The 19,487-nt window shown below is 39.2% G+C and overlaps 1 protein-coding gene across 2 annotated transcripts; it reads left to right on the top strand.

Moving 5' to 3' along the window:
- The first annotated feature begins 3,148 nt into the window (after positions 1 to 3,148).
- Positions 3,149 to 18,617, top strand: fgl1a.L (fibrinogen like 1A L homeolog). 2 transcript variants are annotated; one of them, XM_018245739.2, is made up of 8 exons: positions 3,149 to 3,336; positions 6,157 to 6,232; positions 8,973 to 9,153; positions 11,430 to 11,589; positions 13,130 to 13,227; positions 14,527 to 14,615; positions 16,812 to 16,999; positions 17,484 to 18,617. In XM_018245739.2, the coding sequence occupies exons 2-8, from the start codon at positions 6,167 to 6,169 to the stop codon at positions 17,641 to 17,643; spliced, it is 942 nt and encodes a 313-aa protein (XP_018101228.1). In that variant the 5' UTR covers positions 3,149 to 3,336; positions 6,157 to 6,166; the 3' UTR covers positions 17,644 to 18,617.
- The last annotated feature ends 870 nt before the right edge of the window (positions 18,618 to 19,487 follow it).

The raw sequence follows: 19,487 nt of genomic DNA, 5'->3' as shown, positions 1-19,487 counted from the left end.
AGAAATTACAACTACATCATAAAAATCATGACAGAATCCCTTTAACATCTGTTTTTCAAATCCTCATGTGCAACTATTTCCTCACCACTCCATTGTTTATTCTTTACTCCTACACACTTAGGCTCCACTTTTCTTGCTCTATGATCTCCTTTGTCCATTTTTACTTATTTATATCTACTCATGTACATTGTAATATTGAGGGGGAATCGCAGCCAGCACGCAGTACACAGTTTCTTAGAGAAAAGTCAATTTATTTAGAAACTGAACTCAAAGTAGCTTTTAGTCAGCAGAAAGTAAATGAAAATATAACAAAACAGCTTGCTTCCAAAGTCCTTTGGTTTTCTCAGTGTCCAAAGTAGGCCTGTTCAGTCCACTTGAGGCCACACAACAAAACCAGCACTGTCCAATATCAGCCGGCTTTCTTTCACAGTCCTCTGTACACAAAGGTTTTAATCCTTTTAACACACTCTAGATAGAATTGCAGCTCATCGGCTGCGGGCACCATCATTCTCCCCCAATTGCACCTGTGATTCCTCTTTATTCCTCCTGGGGGGCAGTAAAAGTCAGGTGTGTACCTGGGTGGAATGGGAAGGCCCATCCTGTACCTTCCCTCCCATTCGAGAGTCCGGGCCCTGAAACTAAGAAAATAGAGCAGCTGGTGTTACTGCCAAATACTCCCCAGACTCCTTCCCTGACACACACTGCTTAAAGAGGCTACAGCTCAAATAATGGGGAAATATACCTCCCGTTAAGGACCCAGCCCTGGTGTCCTCTACAACATTTAAACATTTTTTTCCATGTATCATCAGCTATAGCCTATCTCTATCTAATATCACCAGAGCCACCAGCATTCCAGCAGTGAAAGATGGACAAAGGGGGCAGGCAGATAAGGTCAGTGGGCAGGTGGATGACATTACAGGGCGGGACTGTGGCATTGGGGGCAGGTCTGGTGATGTCGGGGGTGGGGCTATGATCTCAAAAACTGCATGATAGAAAGAAATATTTCAGATTTTTACACCAATAAAGACCAGGCAGTAGGTTTAAAACAGACAGCCCTGTCAAAACCAGAAAGGCTAAATGCGGGGCAGATAATAATGAGCATTTGTGCAGCCATGGGCCCTGGGCATCCAGACTGATCACCCTTATTATAATCTACTATTGTCTTGGGGTTTAATAAGTTCTCCTTCCAGTTTGCTGGCCAGTTTTCCAATTTTTACAAATCTCTCTGCAGAGTGGCAGCATTCTGCATTCTGCACAATTTAGTATCATCAGCAAAAATAAAAACAGTACTTTCAATGTCCACCTCCAGGGACAATTTCAAGGGAAGTCTATTAATGAAACAGATGCATTGCAGTCTGAAAGAATGGTTTCTTTACAGTGAAAAGTGTCTATGGAACCACTAGATGTCACTAAATATAAGTAAATGAATGTCTAAAATTGCATTGTTCATCTTTTTGTCTGTTCCTCAATGACAAGTTTGTCTTGCATTCTGGGAAATTTTAATTATTTTTATCTTTATATGGTTAAAAAGGGGTCCTACAAATTCTCTCTTTTACATACTGGGGATTCAGGGAGCTGAAGCAAACAACATCTATGGCTATCAAAGTTTGGTATTCCTTCTATAAAGCAAAACTGCGAGAAGGTATAATCAATAAGGGTAAAGAAAACAAGACAAGTTACATGATTGATTGATTGATTGATGATGTTGTAAGGTTTTCATTCGAATACTCCAAGAGGCCCATTTATCAAAGTCCTAAATTTTTCCCAATATTTTCTAAAAACAACTCTGACCAAATCCGTATGGGATTTTTCTCCTTATTTAATTAATAAATTTTCCCCAAAATTTTGCTTGCTGGAAAAAAAACAAATTTTTCGAATTTTCCACCCAAAATCTGACGTTTTTTTTTAAAAATTTTAACATTTTTTTGCCCGAAAACCACTAAATCTTCTGAATATTGTATGAAACCTGGCACAGACCAAAATATCTTTGGGACTTCTCCCATTGACTTATATGCAACCTCGGCAGGTCTGAGATGCCGGATTTTTTTCCATCCTCTGAGTATAATAAATCCCGAACAATTTTTTTTTACTAAAAAATCTTATTTTATACTAAAAAAAACACAAATTATTTCTTTGGGTTTTTGGCATTCAGAGTTTAGTAAATAACCTCCCAAATGTTTACTTTTTGTAAGAGCCGGAACTAGGGGTAGGCACGTGCCTAGGGCTCAAATCTGAGGGGGCGCCAGGCACAGGCGCACACAGGGTCTTTTGCGCATGTGCGTACATGGTTTTCCGTGCATGCTTGTGCACGGCTTTTCGCGAATACGTGCGCGCCACTTTGGGGTGATCCAACTGCCCAGACTGCCTAGGGTGTCTGCCCAGGCTGGCCCGGCACTGCTTTCTGTCTTTTAGTACAGTAAATATGCCCCTTTGTGCCATGGTTAAAAAACATCATTATAGAGCGCTAAGGGACACAAGTCTGCCCTTCAAAAGTGCTCACTGAATTATTATTATTAATCTTATAAGAATCACTTAATAATCACTTGCAGGGTCGGACTGGGGGGCCCAAGGCCCACCGGGCTGCTGTTTCATGGCCCCCCTCTGGGCCCCCATAATAATAATAAAATTTACAGGAAAAGAAGAAAAACTGATGGCAGCATAGGAAACAACTGCAAAAGTACAAAACTCCCTACCCTAGTATACATCTGCATTTGTTAAACTTAAATTACTAGGGGTAGGCCCTACGCCCATATCTTTTAGTCAAGTATGGGAACATAAAGCTTATGTTACTCTGATGAATAAACACAGAAAAAAGTGGCAGTTACCAGGCAACTAAAAAACATGGAAAAGGATCTAAGTGTACTATGCATATATATGCATAGTACACTTCCATCAGCTATATACATTGTTCATATAGTTCAGCATGACTGTACTACCCATCAACTGCTTCCCTAGAGTCTCACAGGATGTTAAACTGGAGGGCTGTTTTTTTTTTAAATAATGATTTTATTAAGATTTAACAGTGAATAAAACATAGAGTAGATAAAGCTAAGAAAGGAGGAGGGCTGGATAGGTATGTTCATCTGTTAGTAGACGTGGCAGGTGAGCTTTGCCCACATTTGCATCCAAACGCAGCTAAAACAACTTTCCAACTTTCTTAACATTTTTCTCTGATCATGTTCTGAGTTTCTCCCTGTGAATGTAGATAATCCAAAACATACCTGACCTGTGACTCACATTAGATTCAAGTTACACGACTGCCCACAAGACTGCATCATTCTGGGAAAGGCAGCATTCATTATTAAGAAATAAACAGCAGAACGTTCTGGCCAAAGGGTAAGGCAATTACTTTTTTTCTGTTTGCATTAAGTACATGCTTAAAAAATCTCCCATATTTTCTCAGTGATGCACCAATACAATTATAAAAGGCTTAGATTAAGATTACATGCTGAGGCTTGCTTCCCTGCTAATGCTGATCCATTGTTTGCTTACTTGGAGTAGATATGCTTGTACTTCTCTGTATGCAGCATGTTGTGCTTTATTTAGGTAACGAAAGTCAACACTCTCTTCAACAAACTACAATTGTGCTGGGCACAGAATATAACAGCTTGAGATTCATGACATGTTCATTGGTCATAGTAACAGCAATCTAATTAGAAATGCAATTGTGGATAAAGCAAGTATAAATTACTGGATAAGAGGAGGCACTTATTTGTGATCATAAAAACTTTGAAATTTTTCTGTGCCATTGGGTAGTGTAAAAACATTTTAGGGGAAAAAGATATAAGGATTATCTTCTTTGAGCCATGTCTGTAGATATCTCACTGATATAGGGGTACTTTCATTTCTGGATAGAACTCTAGGGGCTAAAAATTAGGAACATTATTGTTAAGAAATCTACTGGAGTGATATCAAATTTACAGCTAAGAAGAAAAAATCAGTATCCACAGTGCATCCCATTTTCACTGTCCTTTTTATTCGTTTTCATAGGAGTTCTGTGTAGGGTTCTCATTATGTATGACATCCCTCCAAGCTTTTTTGTTTCTTTCTGCAGAGGGGCCAATACACTAACATGATGTGGCTGCATTAACAAAAATTGCATTGCTTTGTCTGGGATCATGTCTTATTGTGTGCAATTCACAAGTATGATACATGAAAGGGAAGATTTATTAAACGTCATGTTTTTTCGAGTTTTTGAGGGTATTTTTCAGTTAAAACTCAAATTTTCTGGTAAATAAAAAAAAAATCTAATTTTTCAGGGTTAAAAAAACTTTTTTGGGTTTTTGTAAAAAAAAAACCCTTGAGCTGGAAATAGTTCAAATCCGAAAATACTCCAGCTAAATTCTGTCGAAGGTCATGTAGAAGTCAAGGGCAGAGATGCCTTGAACCATTTGAAGATGTTAATAGTCTTCATGATGTTTGCGTTTTTCCGGTGGCTTTCGCTCAAAAACTCGATTAAAAACTCGAAAACATGACTAATCCAAGTTTTTGGGTTGTTCACTGATTCGTGTTTTTTCCATTTGAGTTTTTTCTTAGATCGGAAAAAATCCAGTTGTGAGTTCATTCAGGGTATAAAAGAACCTCACACTGCTCTAAATTTCAACCTTTGATAAATAACTCTGCACGCTATCACCTTACACATAGACAGCCTACATTAGTAGCCACAGGTCATATTGTATGCGTCTGGAGCTTGTTAAATCTGGGTACAAACAAAAAGTAGAAATAAACCTATGGGTAGTGTTTGGAAATAAAAAAAAGCGACGAGATATCCATTGTGAAATCAAAAGAAAAATGTTAACCCACAGAGAGATTTTCCACTCGTTATTAATTCCAGCTGTCAAACAAGTGCCAAAGTGTTTTACATTGTTTCCAGTGGTTTTAGAGCAGCAGCAGACAACCAATTTCATGTACTCATTGCACTTCCAGGCTATAAACTGTCAGCAGTAGGGTGGCTAAATGTTGTTGCCCATTACACTAGGGGTGACATTTGGCTGCAGGTTGCCAGGCAATCCTAGGACGTTTTTTGTGGGAAGAGACTTGGAGACCTGCTATGCAATATACAGCAGTATTTTTACTTTTCCTACTGTTGTGGTCAGAAATGACACCGGTGCAGATTTAACAAAATTTAAATTTGAGTTATTACACAGATTCAAGCTTTTTACAGCACAAATCATGAATAAGAGTTTCTGAAACTCAAACTGGTGACATTTATGAAAGGAGAAGGAAAGTTTTAACCACTATTGAGAGCCAAATGTTAGGCACCCCCAAGTGAATGTATTTACTTACCTGAAACCCCGGGCTGGTGCTCCTATCAGCAGACACCAGCCCGGGGGTTATTCCAGCAAACACCACGGAGCAATCCTCTTCCGTCTTCTTATGTCTTCTCGCAGCTGTGCATGCGCATTAGAGTGAAAAGCCGAACTTTAACTAAAAATTCGGCTTGTTCATTCTACTGTGCATGCGTCTGCCCGGGACATTTGAAGGCAGAAGTAGCCAGAAGAGGATCACTCTGTGGTGCTCGCTGGTATAACCCCCGGGCCAGTGCAGTTTTCTGCTGATAGGAGCACCGGCCCAGGGTTTCAGGTAAGTAAATACACTCACTTGGGGATGCTTACCATTTTGCACCTCCAAGTGGTGAACGACTTTCCTTCTCCTTTAAGTGCAAAAAGCCTCAAAAACTCAAATGACGAAAATCGACTGGCGAGTTCATAGTAGAAGTCAAGCTATTTTTCAATTCAGGTTTTTGAGATTAACTTGAATTTTTTCAGACTTATTAAAAATTAAGAGTATAATGTGATTTCACTACATTATACCGTAGTTGTTTTTTTCATATTTTAAGCAATCTAGTCAATTTTTTTCTTAAAAAGCACACATTTTTGAGCTTTTAGCATTTTATAGTTTTCTTGAAAATAAAACGAACTTTAGAAAATGTAAATTTTGATAACTCTGCCTTCCTGTATCTTATATATTACATACTGTTACTACATTTATTTCCAAACAAATGTTACCTTTGCATTGGATTGTGATTTGGCCTGGTGGGCCTCTCTGCTCTCAGATCACTTTCACAATAAAGTTGCTGAATAAGTTAAATGTTACCTTTGCAGATACACTATTATTTCCGTCTTCAGTACTTATAATGTTACTTTATACCGCCAGGTTTCTCAAGATGAAACAGTCATGCTTCCTACAGTATGTGGCTATCATTTCAGCTGTCTTTGGCCCACTTAGCTTGGTAAGTTAACAACTACTACATATTACGTGTGTATATATATATATATATATATATATATATATGCCAAATTTATAAAATACAGTTCTACTTTGTATGTATATCAAATCGAATTTTTTTTTTTAATGAATTATTCTGAACAGTCAGATTATATCTGTGATACGTCAAATATTATGTTCCATGCAGAGGTTATAGTTAGGGGCCTACCTATGGGCCTTATTGTAACATTATCATCACCTAAACTCCTAATATTTTAATTATGCTAAATTTATTGTGAAAGTGAATTTAAACCCTAGCTATAAATGTGATATATTTTCTTTTAGTGCAACATTTCTGGCATAATACTGTCAGGGGCAGATTTATCAAGGGTCGAATTTCGAAGTGCAAAAAACGTCGAAATTCGGCCATCGAATTGGGTCGTTTGACAATCGAAGTTGAAGGATTTTTAAAAACCATATGATTGTACGATTAAAAAGTTCAAATCGTTCTATTCAAACAATTTAATCGTACGATCGTATGATTTTACCAAAAATCCTTGATTTCTCAAAACTTGCCCAAACAATCAGAATAGGTTATAGAAGGTCCCCATTAGGCTAAACAGCAATTCGGTAGGTTTAAGATGGCAAAGTGTCGAAGTCGAACTTTTTTAAAGAGACAGTACTTCGATTTTCGAAGTCAAAGTTTTTCACTTCGAAACAAAGTCAAAATTATTCGATGGACGAAATATCCAAAAATTACTTCGAAATTCGAACTTTTTGAATTTGAAAAATCACTTAGTATTCACTTTGACCCTTAGTAAATGTGCCCCTTAATGTATTTTTTTCTGGGCACAGCTCTGTCCTAGTTGGAGGAAGAAAAATATAAAAACAATTATACTAATAATGTTCCTTTTATAAAAGTTGTCCCTTAACTCCTTCCCCAGAATAATTTCTGCTTCTAATAAGTCATATGTTTTACCCCCAAGCTTTGTCAGCTGTCAATTCTCATGTAAAATGTAACTAGCAAAACGTGTGAATAGTAAATACAACTATGAAGGGGAAAGTATAATCTGTTATGTTTATGAATGAATGCAGCATACATCTCTACATATACTGTTACATCTCTTTACTTTTTCTTTAAAATTCCAGCTACTGGCCAAAGGTTGAGCACAGACTACACAAAAAAACCTTCTTACTTTGACCACACAGCAGACCCAGAGTGGCAATCTATGGGTTCTGGCAAATGCCAGAAGGCAGGGGCGTAATTATAGAGGAAGCAGATCCTGCGGCTGCAGGGGGGCCCCATGAGTCCTTAATTCATATATATTTTGAATAAATACTGTTAAAACAAGTCAACCCTCTAGACATTTTTGGGGGCTGAAACACCACTGCCAGAAGGTCTGCTGTAAGGTGCCATAGATAGTCACTAATTATTGGGCTGGTGGGGAGCTGTTTGGGTCTCTGTATACTTGAAATGCCAGGGCCTATTTTGACTCTTAGTACAGTCCTGCCACACAGGGCAAAATAAAATTCATTAATTTCCAGACAAACTGTATTATTTGAATCCTTGTTTGGCAGAGAACTGGCAGATAAAAGAATATTCCAAGCATTGATCTGCTAGTAATGATTGACCCAGTCCTGCCTGTGCCTACACCTTTTAATCTGCTTGTGGGTCAGTCGCTTTTAACTGGGTGACCATCTCTCTGTATAGGGAACCATCCTCTAGTCTTTCTTAGCAACCAAAGTGCAATCCATTTCCACCGAAGTTCTTCTAACCAATGATCAGCCCATGATGAAGGGCATCAGCCAAAAGGAAGCAGCATGGCTGTGCTCCTCTCTGAAACTCTTGTTTCAAAACAATCACTCAGAAGAATTTCCTTACAGTTAGATGTCATGGTACATTGTATCCTCCTTTTTGCAGTTTTGTGTTAGTTCAATTAGTGAATCGCAATAATCACTGAACAAACTTGAATGCTTTGCATAAACGCTGTATTGTAATTTGCTGTTCTACTGAACAGAAATGGATGTGATGAAATTAGCATTTCATCTCAATAACTAGATGCCAAGTCTGTGCACAGCTGCTTCGTATTTATCTTCCAGTTCCCGGTATTACATGGTTTGCTAAAGGAATGTACTTTACAAGTACAGCTTGTTCATTCTGGTTTCAATCAAGGCCAGCCCAAGAAATTTAAACAGAAAATGTTATTTAACTTATTTATACATAGGATATATATTTCTGTTAAACAGTGTTAAATATGCAGGCATTGTTTATTATGTCTGCCAAATATTTCTCAGCAGTTGCTTCTGCCTCTAGCAGTGAGGACATACTTCTGGTATTGGCAAAGATATATTCTATAGACTACAAAAACAGTGGTGCCAAAATAGATGGTGGAGGTATAGTCTATGGAGAATGCTTTAAGGGAAGCATATGGTAGCTACCAGTCATATGTATAAGAATAACTACAATGATGCTGCCTGTAGGCAAATGCTCATGTTACACGTGATAAGCTGTTTGGTGACTTCAGATAAATAATTATTACAAATTGCCATCACTTTTTATTACAACGTGTAAGTGTATCTGAGTGAGTTTACCTGATTGCACCTGGTTAGATATTTCCGTTGGATTGAGGGAACCAAAGCCTGTTTATTTTTGTGAAATGATATCAACACATTCTTCAAATTACAGATTTCAGGTCAGTGAAAATAAAAGTTTCCTTAAGTATGTTATATCTGCTGGGCAACATTACACAAGCTCTGTCTTCTAGGCACTGGAAAGCTGTCTCCAAGAACAGCTACGGCTACAAGCCCAAGTGAGACTTTTGGAGCATCAGGTGAAAGTGCAACAAATAAAAATTCAGAATCTGCTGCAAGATAAGGAACTTCAGTTAATGGACAGAGGAGATGAAAACAGAGTTGTTAATCTGCCTGAAAGAAGGGTTTATGCAGGTTATGCACTTTCATATTGTTCAAACATAAATGCTAACAACATTATTATTATTATTGTTTTAGCTTAATTCGCTTTCTTTTTTGTATTTGTAGCGCTATAGTAAACTGACTTGTGCTAGGGCAGTTTAAGCAACTTTCCTTGGTGGGCTGAGACCACCGATGGGCTCTCCTTCTCAGGGGTAAGCCCTCGCAACGGTGTGAAGGCAAGGGTGTAGTGTAACTGTAACCTAGTGCGATAGCACAATGATGGGCGCCAGTAGTTCTTTAACAGTTGAACAAAGAACAGTATTTATTGAACAATAGCACAGAGATCATTTAGCACATTGATCCACAATGGAGTATAGAACATACACAGCAGCATAAAGGAAGCATATACTCACAGCACGTATAGGCTGAATCCCCACAGGCTAGGGAATATACAGCAGAGAGTAAGTTGACAGCATGCGATGGGTATTGCCCCGGTTTTCAGGATATCTTCCAGTGGCAGACTAGGGGAACTCCTGACATCCCTATCTCAACATTTGGTTCCTTACTCTGGTTCAGTAATACCCTGGGATCTTAATCCCTCTAATCTCCGCGGCAGAGCCTTGAGCTGCTCAACTAAATAACCTCTCTATCACTCCTAGAGCGATCTATAAAACGAGTATAGCTGTCTAATTACTAGGGCCAAGGCGCCTAGGGTCAGCACTACTCATTCCCTTCCAGCCTGCTTGGTTGGGCTAAAAAAATGGACCCAGAGCACATGGTTCCTAAACCTTTTATACTCTGGCACAGTGCCATCTGGTGTACACTGTGTGAACTGCAGGGGTTACATAAGCACAAGGTCCCCATAAGGACCCACTGAGGTGTCCATATTACTAGGGATGTGCCTGTCTGTAAAGTGTAAGGGTGTCTAGGAATTTTCACATCCCTACATATTTATTCACATTTTCTCAAAACATCTGATTTTTTCAAAAGAATCTACCAATGTTATTTTCCCCAGTCCTTAATGCTTTCCTGTAAATCTGCTTGTTAGTATCCACTGATTGGTACAAGTATGGGATCCCTTAAAGGGATACTGTCACCGGAAAACATGTTTTTTTCAAAACGCATCAGTTAATAGTGCTGCTCCAGCAGAATTCTGCACTGAAATCCATTTCTCAAAAGAACAAACAGATTTGTTTATATTCAATTTTGAAATCTGACATGGGGCTAGACATTTTGTCAATTTCCCAGCTGCCCCAGGTCATGTGACTTGTGCCTGCACTTTAGGAGAGAAATGCTTTCTGGCAGGCTGCTGTTTTTCCTTCTCAATGTAACTGAATGTGTCTCAGTGAGACATGGGTTTTTACTATTGATTGTTGTTCTTAGATCTACCAGGGAGCTGTTATCTTGTATTAGGGAGCTGTTATCTGGTTACCTTCCCATTGCTTTTTTGTTTGGCTGCTGGGGGGGAAAAGGGAGGGGGTGATATCACTTCAATTTGCAGTGCAGCAGTAAAGAGTGATTGAAGTTTATCAGACCACAAGTCACATGACTTGGAGCAGCTGGGAAATTGACAATATGTCTAGCCCCATGTCAGATTTCAAAATTGAATATAAAAAAATCTGTTTGCTCTTTTGAGAAATGGATTTCAGCACAGAATTCTGCTGGAGCAGCACTATTAACCGATTCATTTTGAAAAAAATGTTTTTTCCCATGACAGTATCCCTTTAAACCGGAAACTTGTTATCTTTAATGCTCCAAATCAAGGGAAGACGTCTTCCATAGAGTCCATTTTAAGCAAATAATTCAGATCCTTAAAAAAATATTTTTTCTGTAATAATAAAACAGATTTGATGGTAACTAAGCTGCATTAATCTAAATTGCTGGCAAAACAATCCTATTGGGTTTATTTCATGTTTAAATGTTTTTTAGTAGGCATCAGGAACAGTGATTTAAATTACAGAAAGCAGTAACGGAACTAGGTGAGGGCGGGTCCTGGTGCGGGGCGTGCAGCCCCCCCCCTCGTCCGTGCGCACAATCTGCTGGGGGGGGGCCCTGACCCAGTTGCATCCCCTGCTCCCCTGGTAGTTACGCCACTGACAGAAAGATCCCTTATCTGGAAAACCCCAGTTCCCTAGCATTCTGGATAATAGATCTTACACCTGTACCAATCTGTTCTGCAGCTCTGCACAAATGCACGTATCCCCTGTTAGCTGTAGAAATATCAATAGAATCTACACATTTAACCAAGACTTTTGGGTTAATATGCAGTAATTGCATATTTAGCAATAAATGTTTTTGTGTTATTGCAGATTGTGCAGAGATCTATAATGATGGGCATAAGCAGAGTGCATTCTACAAGATAAAGCCTTTGCAGAGCACAGACCCATTCTATGCTTATTGTGACATGTCTGAGGGAGGAGGCTGGACTGTTTTTCAGAGGCGCTCTGATGGAAGCCAGGACTTTAATAGGTATTAGTGGAATTTACCCAAAATCACATTCACCTTTCACTGGTTGGTCACCAAAGCATTCCTATTCAAGGATCTTCAAATATAATGGGGTTTTCTATCAAAATCTGAAAATATCTCATTCTTTACTGAAATCTACTCCAACTGCACACAGGTTATTTCCCCTTATTTATCAATACATTTTCCCGAAAAATTCCAGTGTACAGATTTTTTTTTGATTTTGGCCAAAAACCACAAAATCTTCAGATTATTGCACTAAACCCCACTGCAGATCAGGATATCTTCAGGACTTCTCCCATTGATTATATACAGCCTCGGCAGGTCTGAGATGGCGGATTTTTGGATTCAGAATTTTTCCATCCTTGGGGAATAATAAATTCTGAAAAATGTTAGGTTTTTTTTCACTAAATTCAGATATGTAGTAAGTTTTTGAGTTTTTGGCATTCGGGCTGTAAATACATTTTTTATACATTTTTATACAATTTTTATAAATTTTTAAATGTATTTAAATACATTTCTTTCTTTCTTTGGGTTTCATTATGCAACATCCACTTAACCATTGTTTATAGGTGCATATATATTTAATAAGCACCTGAGAATGGCATTTAGTGGTTTTCATTTGAATTACATGCTTTTGGTTCATAATAGGTAAGCATCTCAGGGCCTGTTTTGAGATTGGAAACTTTATTGAGCAGGGCTTTTGTTGCCTCTTATATCAGTTATCCATATTTTTGCATGTAATCTATATGTTCAAAGTATTGTACAGCACTGAGGAATAATAATAACTTGTGATCAAAACCTGAAAATGCAGTAGTGTGAAAACAATAAAATGTGTGAGTCAACAAATATCAAATATTAGGACTTGTTTACTTTTGCAGTACAAGGCATGATCACTAATTAACCTTATTGTCCAATATACATTATTATGCCTATAATAACATGCCAGCTGGATTTGCCATCTGCTCAATGCAGGTGTAAAACATGGGCTCCCTTGCACCAGAGAGAGCTGTACTTTGCACCTTGTGTCATGCACTGCAAAGTTTATTGGTGAATAATGCAAGTAATAGCAGAGAATAAAAACACAAAAACTTTACTTTAGTTCTGCTCTGAGTATTTGCACCTTGTTTACGAACCCTATTATCTGATATATTTTGCCAACCATGTAAATGTAAGGAGAGGCGAAGTGCGTTGTGGGTACCGTGAATGTGAAATTACTCTGTAGGTGTCTTACTGTGCCTTTTCCCCATTTTTCCAGCAGTTTGAACGGCTGCCCCATGACTATACATCAGCTCATTTATATAAACTATAGTTGTATTTCTATAGCAAACACACCAGCTTTACCAGTGGAGGGCAACAGTACATTTTATTTGAATTACTGATACACTTTCAGTTTTTTGGTGTTACTGTTCCTTTAAAAACAGAGGAGGCGGAGTAGGGGTTGGAGGTACCATAAACTGAGGTACCATAAACTGAGGAGTCAAAGTTGAAGGATTTATGTACCGACTCCACAGCCCTGATTTATATATTTTGTTTTCTCGGATAGGAACTGGACTGATTACAAGCAAGGATTTGGTGATTTTACTTCTGCAAAAGGCGAATACTGGCTTGGCAATGAAAACCTGCATTACCTGACATTACAAGGTATAATGAATTCCCAAGATATTTTCATTTAGGACATCAGAAATCAGAAAATCCATGTATTGCTCTTACCAGTTTTAGATTTTCAGTATCTTGCATTGATCAGCAACATTAGGGGGTAAATTCATTAAGGGTTGAATTGAAAATTCAATTGATTTTTTTAAAAAAAAAATTAATTTGATTTTCGAGATTTATCATACTCTGGCCCACCTAAAACCTGAGGAATTACTGTTGAAGTCAATGGGAGAGGTCCAGGGGTCAATTTGGAGTTGTTTATAGCATTCCTGACATTCAAGTTTTTTTCTGAGAAAAAACTCGAATCGAGTTTGCTCGAATTAGATTTTACTTTTTGGGTCATTTAAATTCGTCCGACTTCGATTTTTTAAATAAATCACTCCAAGTTGAATTTCGAATTCATTCGAATTTAAGGGTGTTTAAAAAACCTCACATGAATTTGAAATTCAACCCTTGATAAATGGACAAAGGAAGTCCCCTTCCTGTTACTGTGGAAGGTAGGTTTCCCAATTGGCTTAGAGGTAGTGTGACTTGTTCTTGTCCCAAGTATATATACAAGTAAGGAGCACATGGTTCTATTTGGTCTCCATCTAGTTTCAGGGGTGGATGTACTGGGAAGCCTGAAACAGAAGGTCCCAGTACCAGAGCCCTAAGGTAAATCAGGGAGCAGGTACCCCATGAACAAGGTAGTAGTAGGCATCTCTGTCTTAGCATACTCCCAGTAGTTATAAGACACAAGTAGGTGAAAGAATGTGGAAATAGTATTCTCCAGACAAAACCCACCTAGTGTAGGAATTAGTGATGTGCAGATCGGCCCAATACCCTTGGGCCGGGCAGGTGCAGGCCGACTTCACTGCTCCTTTTACAGGTCGCGGGTGATTTTGGGTTGAGTTCTTCTGCCTGTTCTCCACGCCACCGACCTTAGACTTCCGGCTTCCGACTTCAGGTTTTATAGGCGCATGCCCGCCCCTTTTGTGATGTCATTGGCAGGGTGGGTCAGCGTGGGTCTGTAAATGGAGAGGGGAAACCAGGGGTGAGCTTGGGTTGAGTGGGTTTGTGGTTCACTAGTAGGAACCACAGTTGTAAAGGAACCCGGGCTAGTGTTCACCCCTGAGAGGCTTCCACTGAAAGGGATCCATCCCCCTGACCTATTATTTAGACTATTTTTTTTATATTCATCTCCTATGGGTAATAGTGCAATGGCTCCTCTTTACTTCTCCCTATTAAGGGGTAGGTCATGTGGTTAAATAAGTACCTAATGCCTCTCTTTTATTTTTAATGTTTTAGGAGATTATATCCTTAGAGCTGAACTTGTGGATTTTGAAGGACAAAGACGATTTGCACAGTACAAAAGTTTCAGTGTTGGTAATGAAGAGGTAATCATTTCTGAATCACTTACTGATTATCCAACATGGTAAAAAAGTAATGTCTGGTTTTGAATCAGATATTCCAAGTTGTGATGAGCGAATCTGCCCTTTTTTGCTGAAAAATTTGAGAAACTATGGGAAAACGTGTGAAAACTTTTTTTTTCTCGTGGCAACTTTTATAGCAAATGCAATATAAATTAGAGTCTATGGGTATTTTTTCATGGCACCTTTTTCCTCTTCATGGCTACAAATAAAACATTTTTTCTTTACTTTTCAAGTCTTGTTGACTCTGTCAAGCAAATTTGTTATGTTTTTATTTGAGTCAATATTCACTGAATTGCATTGTAATCAATGGGAGGGCAAAATCATCAGCATTTTTCACTCAGTATGCTGCTACACACATGCCCTCCATTGTTAGAGGACCTCCTATCCACTGTTATACAACTGCTTTTCCAATACAAAAAAAGGCTCCTATGCTGCCAATCTCTTAAAAACGTCTGTTTTTTTTTTTTTTTTTACATTACTTCTGGTCGACTGGTAATGGTATCTACTACTAATAAATCTGACCACCAGCAGATAATAATATTGTTGTGCTCAAATCCCAATTGCTCCAATCTCATTGGTTAACATAGAAGGAGAGGGGGGCATAACGGGTAATTCCTGGCAAAACCATACATACCTTACTAATTCAATTTTATGCCATAAGGCTCTTTTACAAACGTAGCTCAAAGATGGACATTAAAATGTGCTCCCTTAAATGCTATTAACAAACGTTTTAATAGTACCAATGTGCCAGTTCAGCTGCAGCTGCATCGAATTGTACAAAATCTGCAAAGTACAGGGAGCACAGAACTCAAGGGACTCTTGGAATTAACACAAGCCTTGAAGTGTTGTTTTTTTCTAGGGATCCTGTAGCAGGATGCCTTTACTGATGCTGCATTTTGTCCAAAATTTTTACAGAGCTGTGTTTTACATCCTTAAATCCTCTTATGCTGCTAAGGGGCTCACACAAAGAGGATTTTCATTCAGATAATTTGTAATCAACTGTATATGGCCAAGTCTGTCAACAAATGCATATTGGCCATGGCTGTATCCTATATACTAACTGTTAGTATGAAGGTCATATATACACTTAACTCACTCCAGGGTTTGCTCTTTGTTAATGATATACATTTATGAAGCATCTGGAGCACCGGCTCATCGCTGAAATAGATTTACTTGGTGAATCCAGGTGAAAGGTATGATCCCTGATCCCCTTTAATTCCAATTAGATCACTGTAGATATAAAGGAGGGAGCAAGTTAAAGAAGGATGCATAAGGCTTGAGACAATTAAAACATGAACTGTGTTTATGAGAAAAAAAGGCAGGAGAAAAGGTTTTTGGGTCCTTCAAATTAGAGTGATTGTGGGTACCCTGAAAGCTGGTTTAAGCGAGTCAAGAAGTTGTATGTGTGAGGACTTCTTTATAGGTGCATTGATGCTGGCGTGATGATGTCAGTGCTCAATGGCGCGAAATTCAACCCAATTTAAAGGGTCTTTGTGTATTTTCTCATTGCCTGTTATTGGTTCATCTTTGTGAGTTCCTGGGTGGTTTTCCTGATTATCCTGTTTTGACTCCTACCTGATTGATTATTCTGACTTCTGTGATCCTGACCCCTGCCTGGTAATCTGACTATTCTACTCTCTGTAACCTGTGCCTGACTACGTTTTCGTCTAATCCTTGAACTGTGACTTTCCGCCTAAAGACTTTGCTTTACAATCTGCTTGTCCAGAACCCTCACTTGGCTCCTCTCTTAATAAGACCTGGCGACATCTGATTAGCCGAAGGCTCCTCCTGAGGTGAAAGGCGGCTGTTAAAGGCGGAAGCAAGAGCCGAGAACAGGGAGCTTAGCATTGGTTCTGGATTTTGGGTGCCGATTCGTGACAGTATGCTGTTGGGTTACAGAGGTCATAAGAAACATCAATTCAACAATTCAGTCTTATTAAGTTGATTTTTGCAATGGAAGTTCATGGCCGACCAAAAAAGTTGATTTTTGCAATAGAAGTTCATGGCTGACCAAAAAACGAATCCTGTGGTGGCATACTCCTTTACTCTATTTTTCTTGTTGGATCATTTCATCTTTTATGTATCCCATGCGCTTCTGCTGTTTGTTTATTATGAAGTGATGGTTCACGATAGTGTCAATATGTGCTTTTATTATTTCAGACCTCATATCAAATGAGCTGTGGCGAGTACACCGGTACAGCTGGAGATTCCATTACTGCAGGCTTTAACCCAGAAGTCAAGTGGTGGGCAAACCTCAGTGGGATGAAGTTCAGTACTCGAGACAGAGACAATGATAATTATGAGGGAAACTGCGCTGAGGAGGACAAAGGAGGCTGGTGGTTTAACAGGTATGGTGAACAATTCAATGACATTTTTTGTACTTGATCGAAAGTATGTTATCTACAATAGAATTTAATTATAACTGATGCAGGAAAAAGTAACTGTCTCATTGTAGGGCTGTTTTCATTAGCCATTAGCCTAGTGTCTTTTGGAGATATACAATAATACAAATTGTAATCCATATAAAACATTCACACACTAACACTGGACACATTTATACCTGGCAGTAAGCCAGTCAGTCATTAGCATTGTTCAGATAACTGCAGGACCAATAATTAAAGTAAAAAATGTGATAGGTTACTGCCCTAGGGTAAATCTGCTCAGTGTTTAAATGAGCCCCACCAAGTACTAAGCCTGTTATTCCACAATGTAACTTACACTTATTACAAAGCACCTTTATTTATTGCTTAACAGTGACAAGACTCATTGGCTAAGCCTGGTTATTACTGGTCAGTATCATACTGTGATATATGTCATTTGTTTTTCTTCTAGGTGCCACGCTGCCAACCCAAATGGTTTCTACTACAAGGGACCATACACATCTAAAACGGATGATGGCATTGTCTGGTATACATGGCATGGATGGTGGTATTCCCTCAAATCTGTTACCATGAAGTTAAGATCTGCTAGTTTCGAACCAAATGTTGTTTAGATTGTTTTGAGAATGGAAACTCTATTGAGATATTATGGGACCTATTTAAAATCAAATAATCCATAACCCTTGTTTAAATCTGATTTCATTTTCACATATTTCCTCATAAAATCTCCTTCCTCTCAGGATGAGTGGGAATTAGCACATTGGTTTCAAAAGCTAAAGCATACTATTCTCAACAGAACAGTACAGTGCACTATAGATATTCCTACTCCACTAAGGTGCTACTGCCATAAGTCGGATTGAGAAGGGGTGGCAAAAGGCTGCTCCTGGTAACTTCAAAAGATGAAATTCCCATTTCTAAAACAGAATTTTGTCTTCTCTAGTGTAGAGGGAACTAGTGCATCCACCAGGCCGCCTCAGGGTGGAACTTAACCGAGACATCCCTAAAGCCACAATTGAATCAAGCAATATATATAAAGGGTTGTTGTTATGACCCTGGATGCAAGTGTTAAAGCACTAAGGGCAGAAAATTCTCCCCTTAGTGCTCATTTAAAAAGTACTAGAAAGTGGCTGCAATTTGCACCTAGCACAAAATTGGTAGTTCATCAATAGGAGTAGAGCACAGCATCAACAGCAATGACACACATGGGTGTGGGAGAACCATTTCAATATGAGTCGTTCTATCCACACCTCATGAATACAGGGCTGCTGAGCAGAAGCAGCACAGTATTCACTGGACACAAAAAGGCAATTCAGAAAAGGCAGTCAGGGTAATAACATGACAGTTTTCACCATTTTTTGTGCTTTGTACCCTGCCAAGCACTTTATAAACGCCCCCTATCCTGTCGTCTTATAAGCAATGCAATAATCAAATTCTGCATATTTTACAAATTCACCCTATCACCACTGTGACTGTATAGATGATAAAACCACATTTCAGTAATGTTGTAATCTTAAGCTAAGCATTACGTAGTCACTTTGTATGTTATAATTACACTGGAAAAGAACAAATAAAGCGAAACAACACAAAAGCTTTGGAATGTGTTCTGTTGTGTAATTTGACAGGGCTAATTAGCCCTGTATCACACATCTTTATAATAATATCAATCATACAAGTGAATTGTTCTTAAATTATAAACTGACACAGGCAAGGTTTGATTTATCGTGCATGCTCAGGCTTGTACAGGCCTCCTGCCTTTCAGTAAGAATGGTGCACTGCTATTGGATTGCTGATACTGTTCCACAAGCCAATCAGCCACGCAAAAAAGATAACTGTGTACATCAGTTATTTATTGTTATACAGGGCTAGTCTATGGCTCGGGGCTGGAACTAGGGGTAGGCAGAGTAGGCACGTGCCTAGGGCGCAATGCTTGAGGGGCGCCAGGCACGCACCTTCTCTGCCTCTGCTATCCCCTTGTCCGGTCCCTGCTGTGGCCGACGTGCGCGTTAGTGCGCATGCACGAAAAATACTAGTGCGCATGCGCGAAAAACGAAAGTGCACATGCGCACTCGTATTGGGCGCTTTGCTGGGCCAGGCTGCCTAGGGCGCTTGCCTGCGTTGGCCCAGCACTGCTATGGCTTACATCATACCAGGCAATGTCCCAATGCCTTAGGCTAGTGCTACACTATTTCACCCAGAACCATTGCCTTGGCCAGGGTGCAGGCCCAACGAGTAGATTTTGGAGTACGCATTTTGGCACCAAAATATGCTCCATGTGCCTGGCCCTGGGTGTTAGCAATGGCTTCAGGTACAACTGTTAGGATCATAGGGGCGGATTCTCTCCTGCGTTTATCTGCAGGCCAAGAACCCACAACATGTGGCACTAGCCTTAAAGGAGAAGGAAACCCTGTAGGAAAAAACCCCGTACCCCCCACCCCACGTAGACCCCCCTCCTCCCCCC

This window comes from Xenopus laevis, chromosome 1L, assembly GCF_017654675.1.
Source record: "Xenopus laevis strain J_2021 chromosome 1L, Xenopus_laevis_v10.1, whole genome shotgun sequence".
NCBI classification, from domain to species: Eukaryota; Metazoa; Chordata; class Amphibia; order Anura; family Pipidae; genus Xenopus; species Xenopus laevis.
This window is presented reverse-complemented; position numbering and strand designations above follow the sequence as displayed.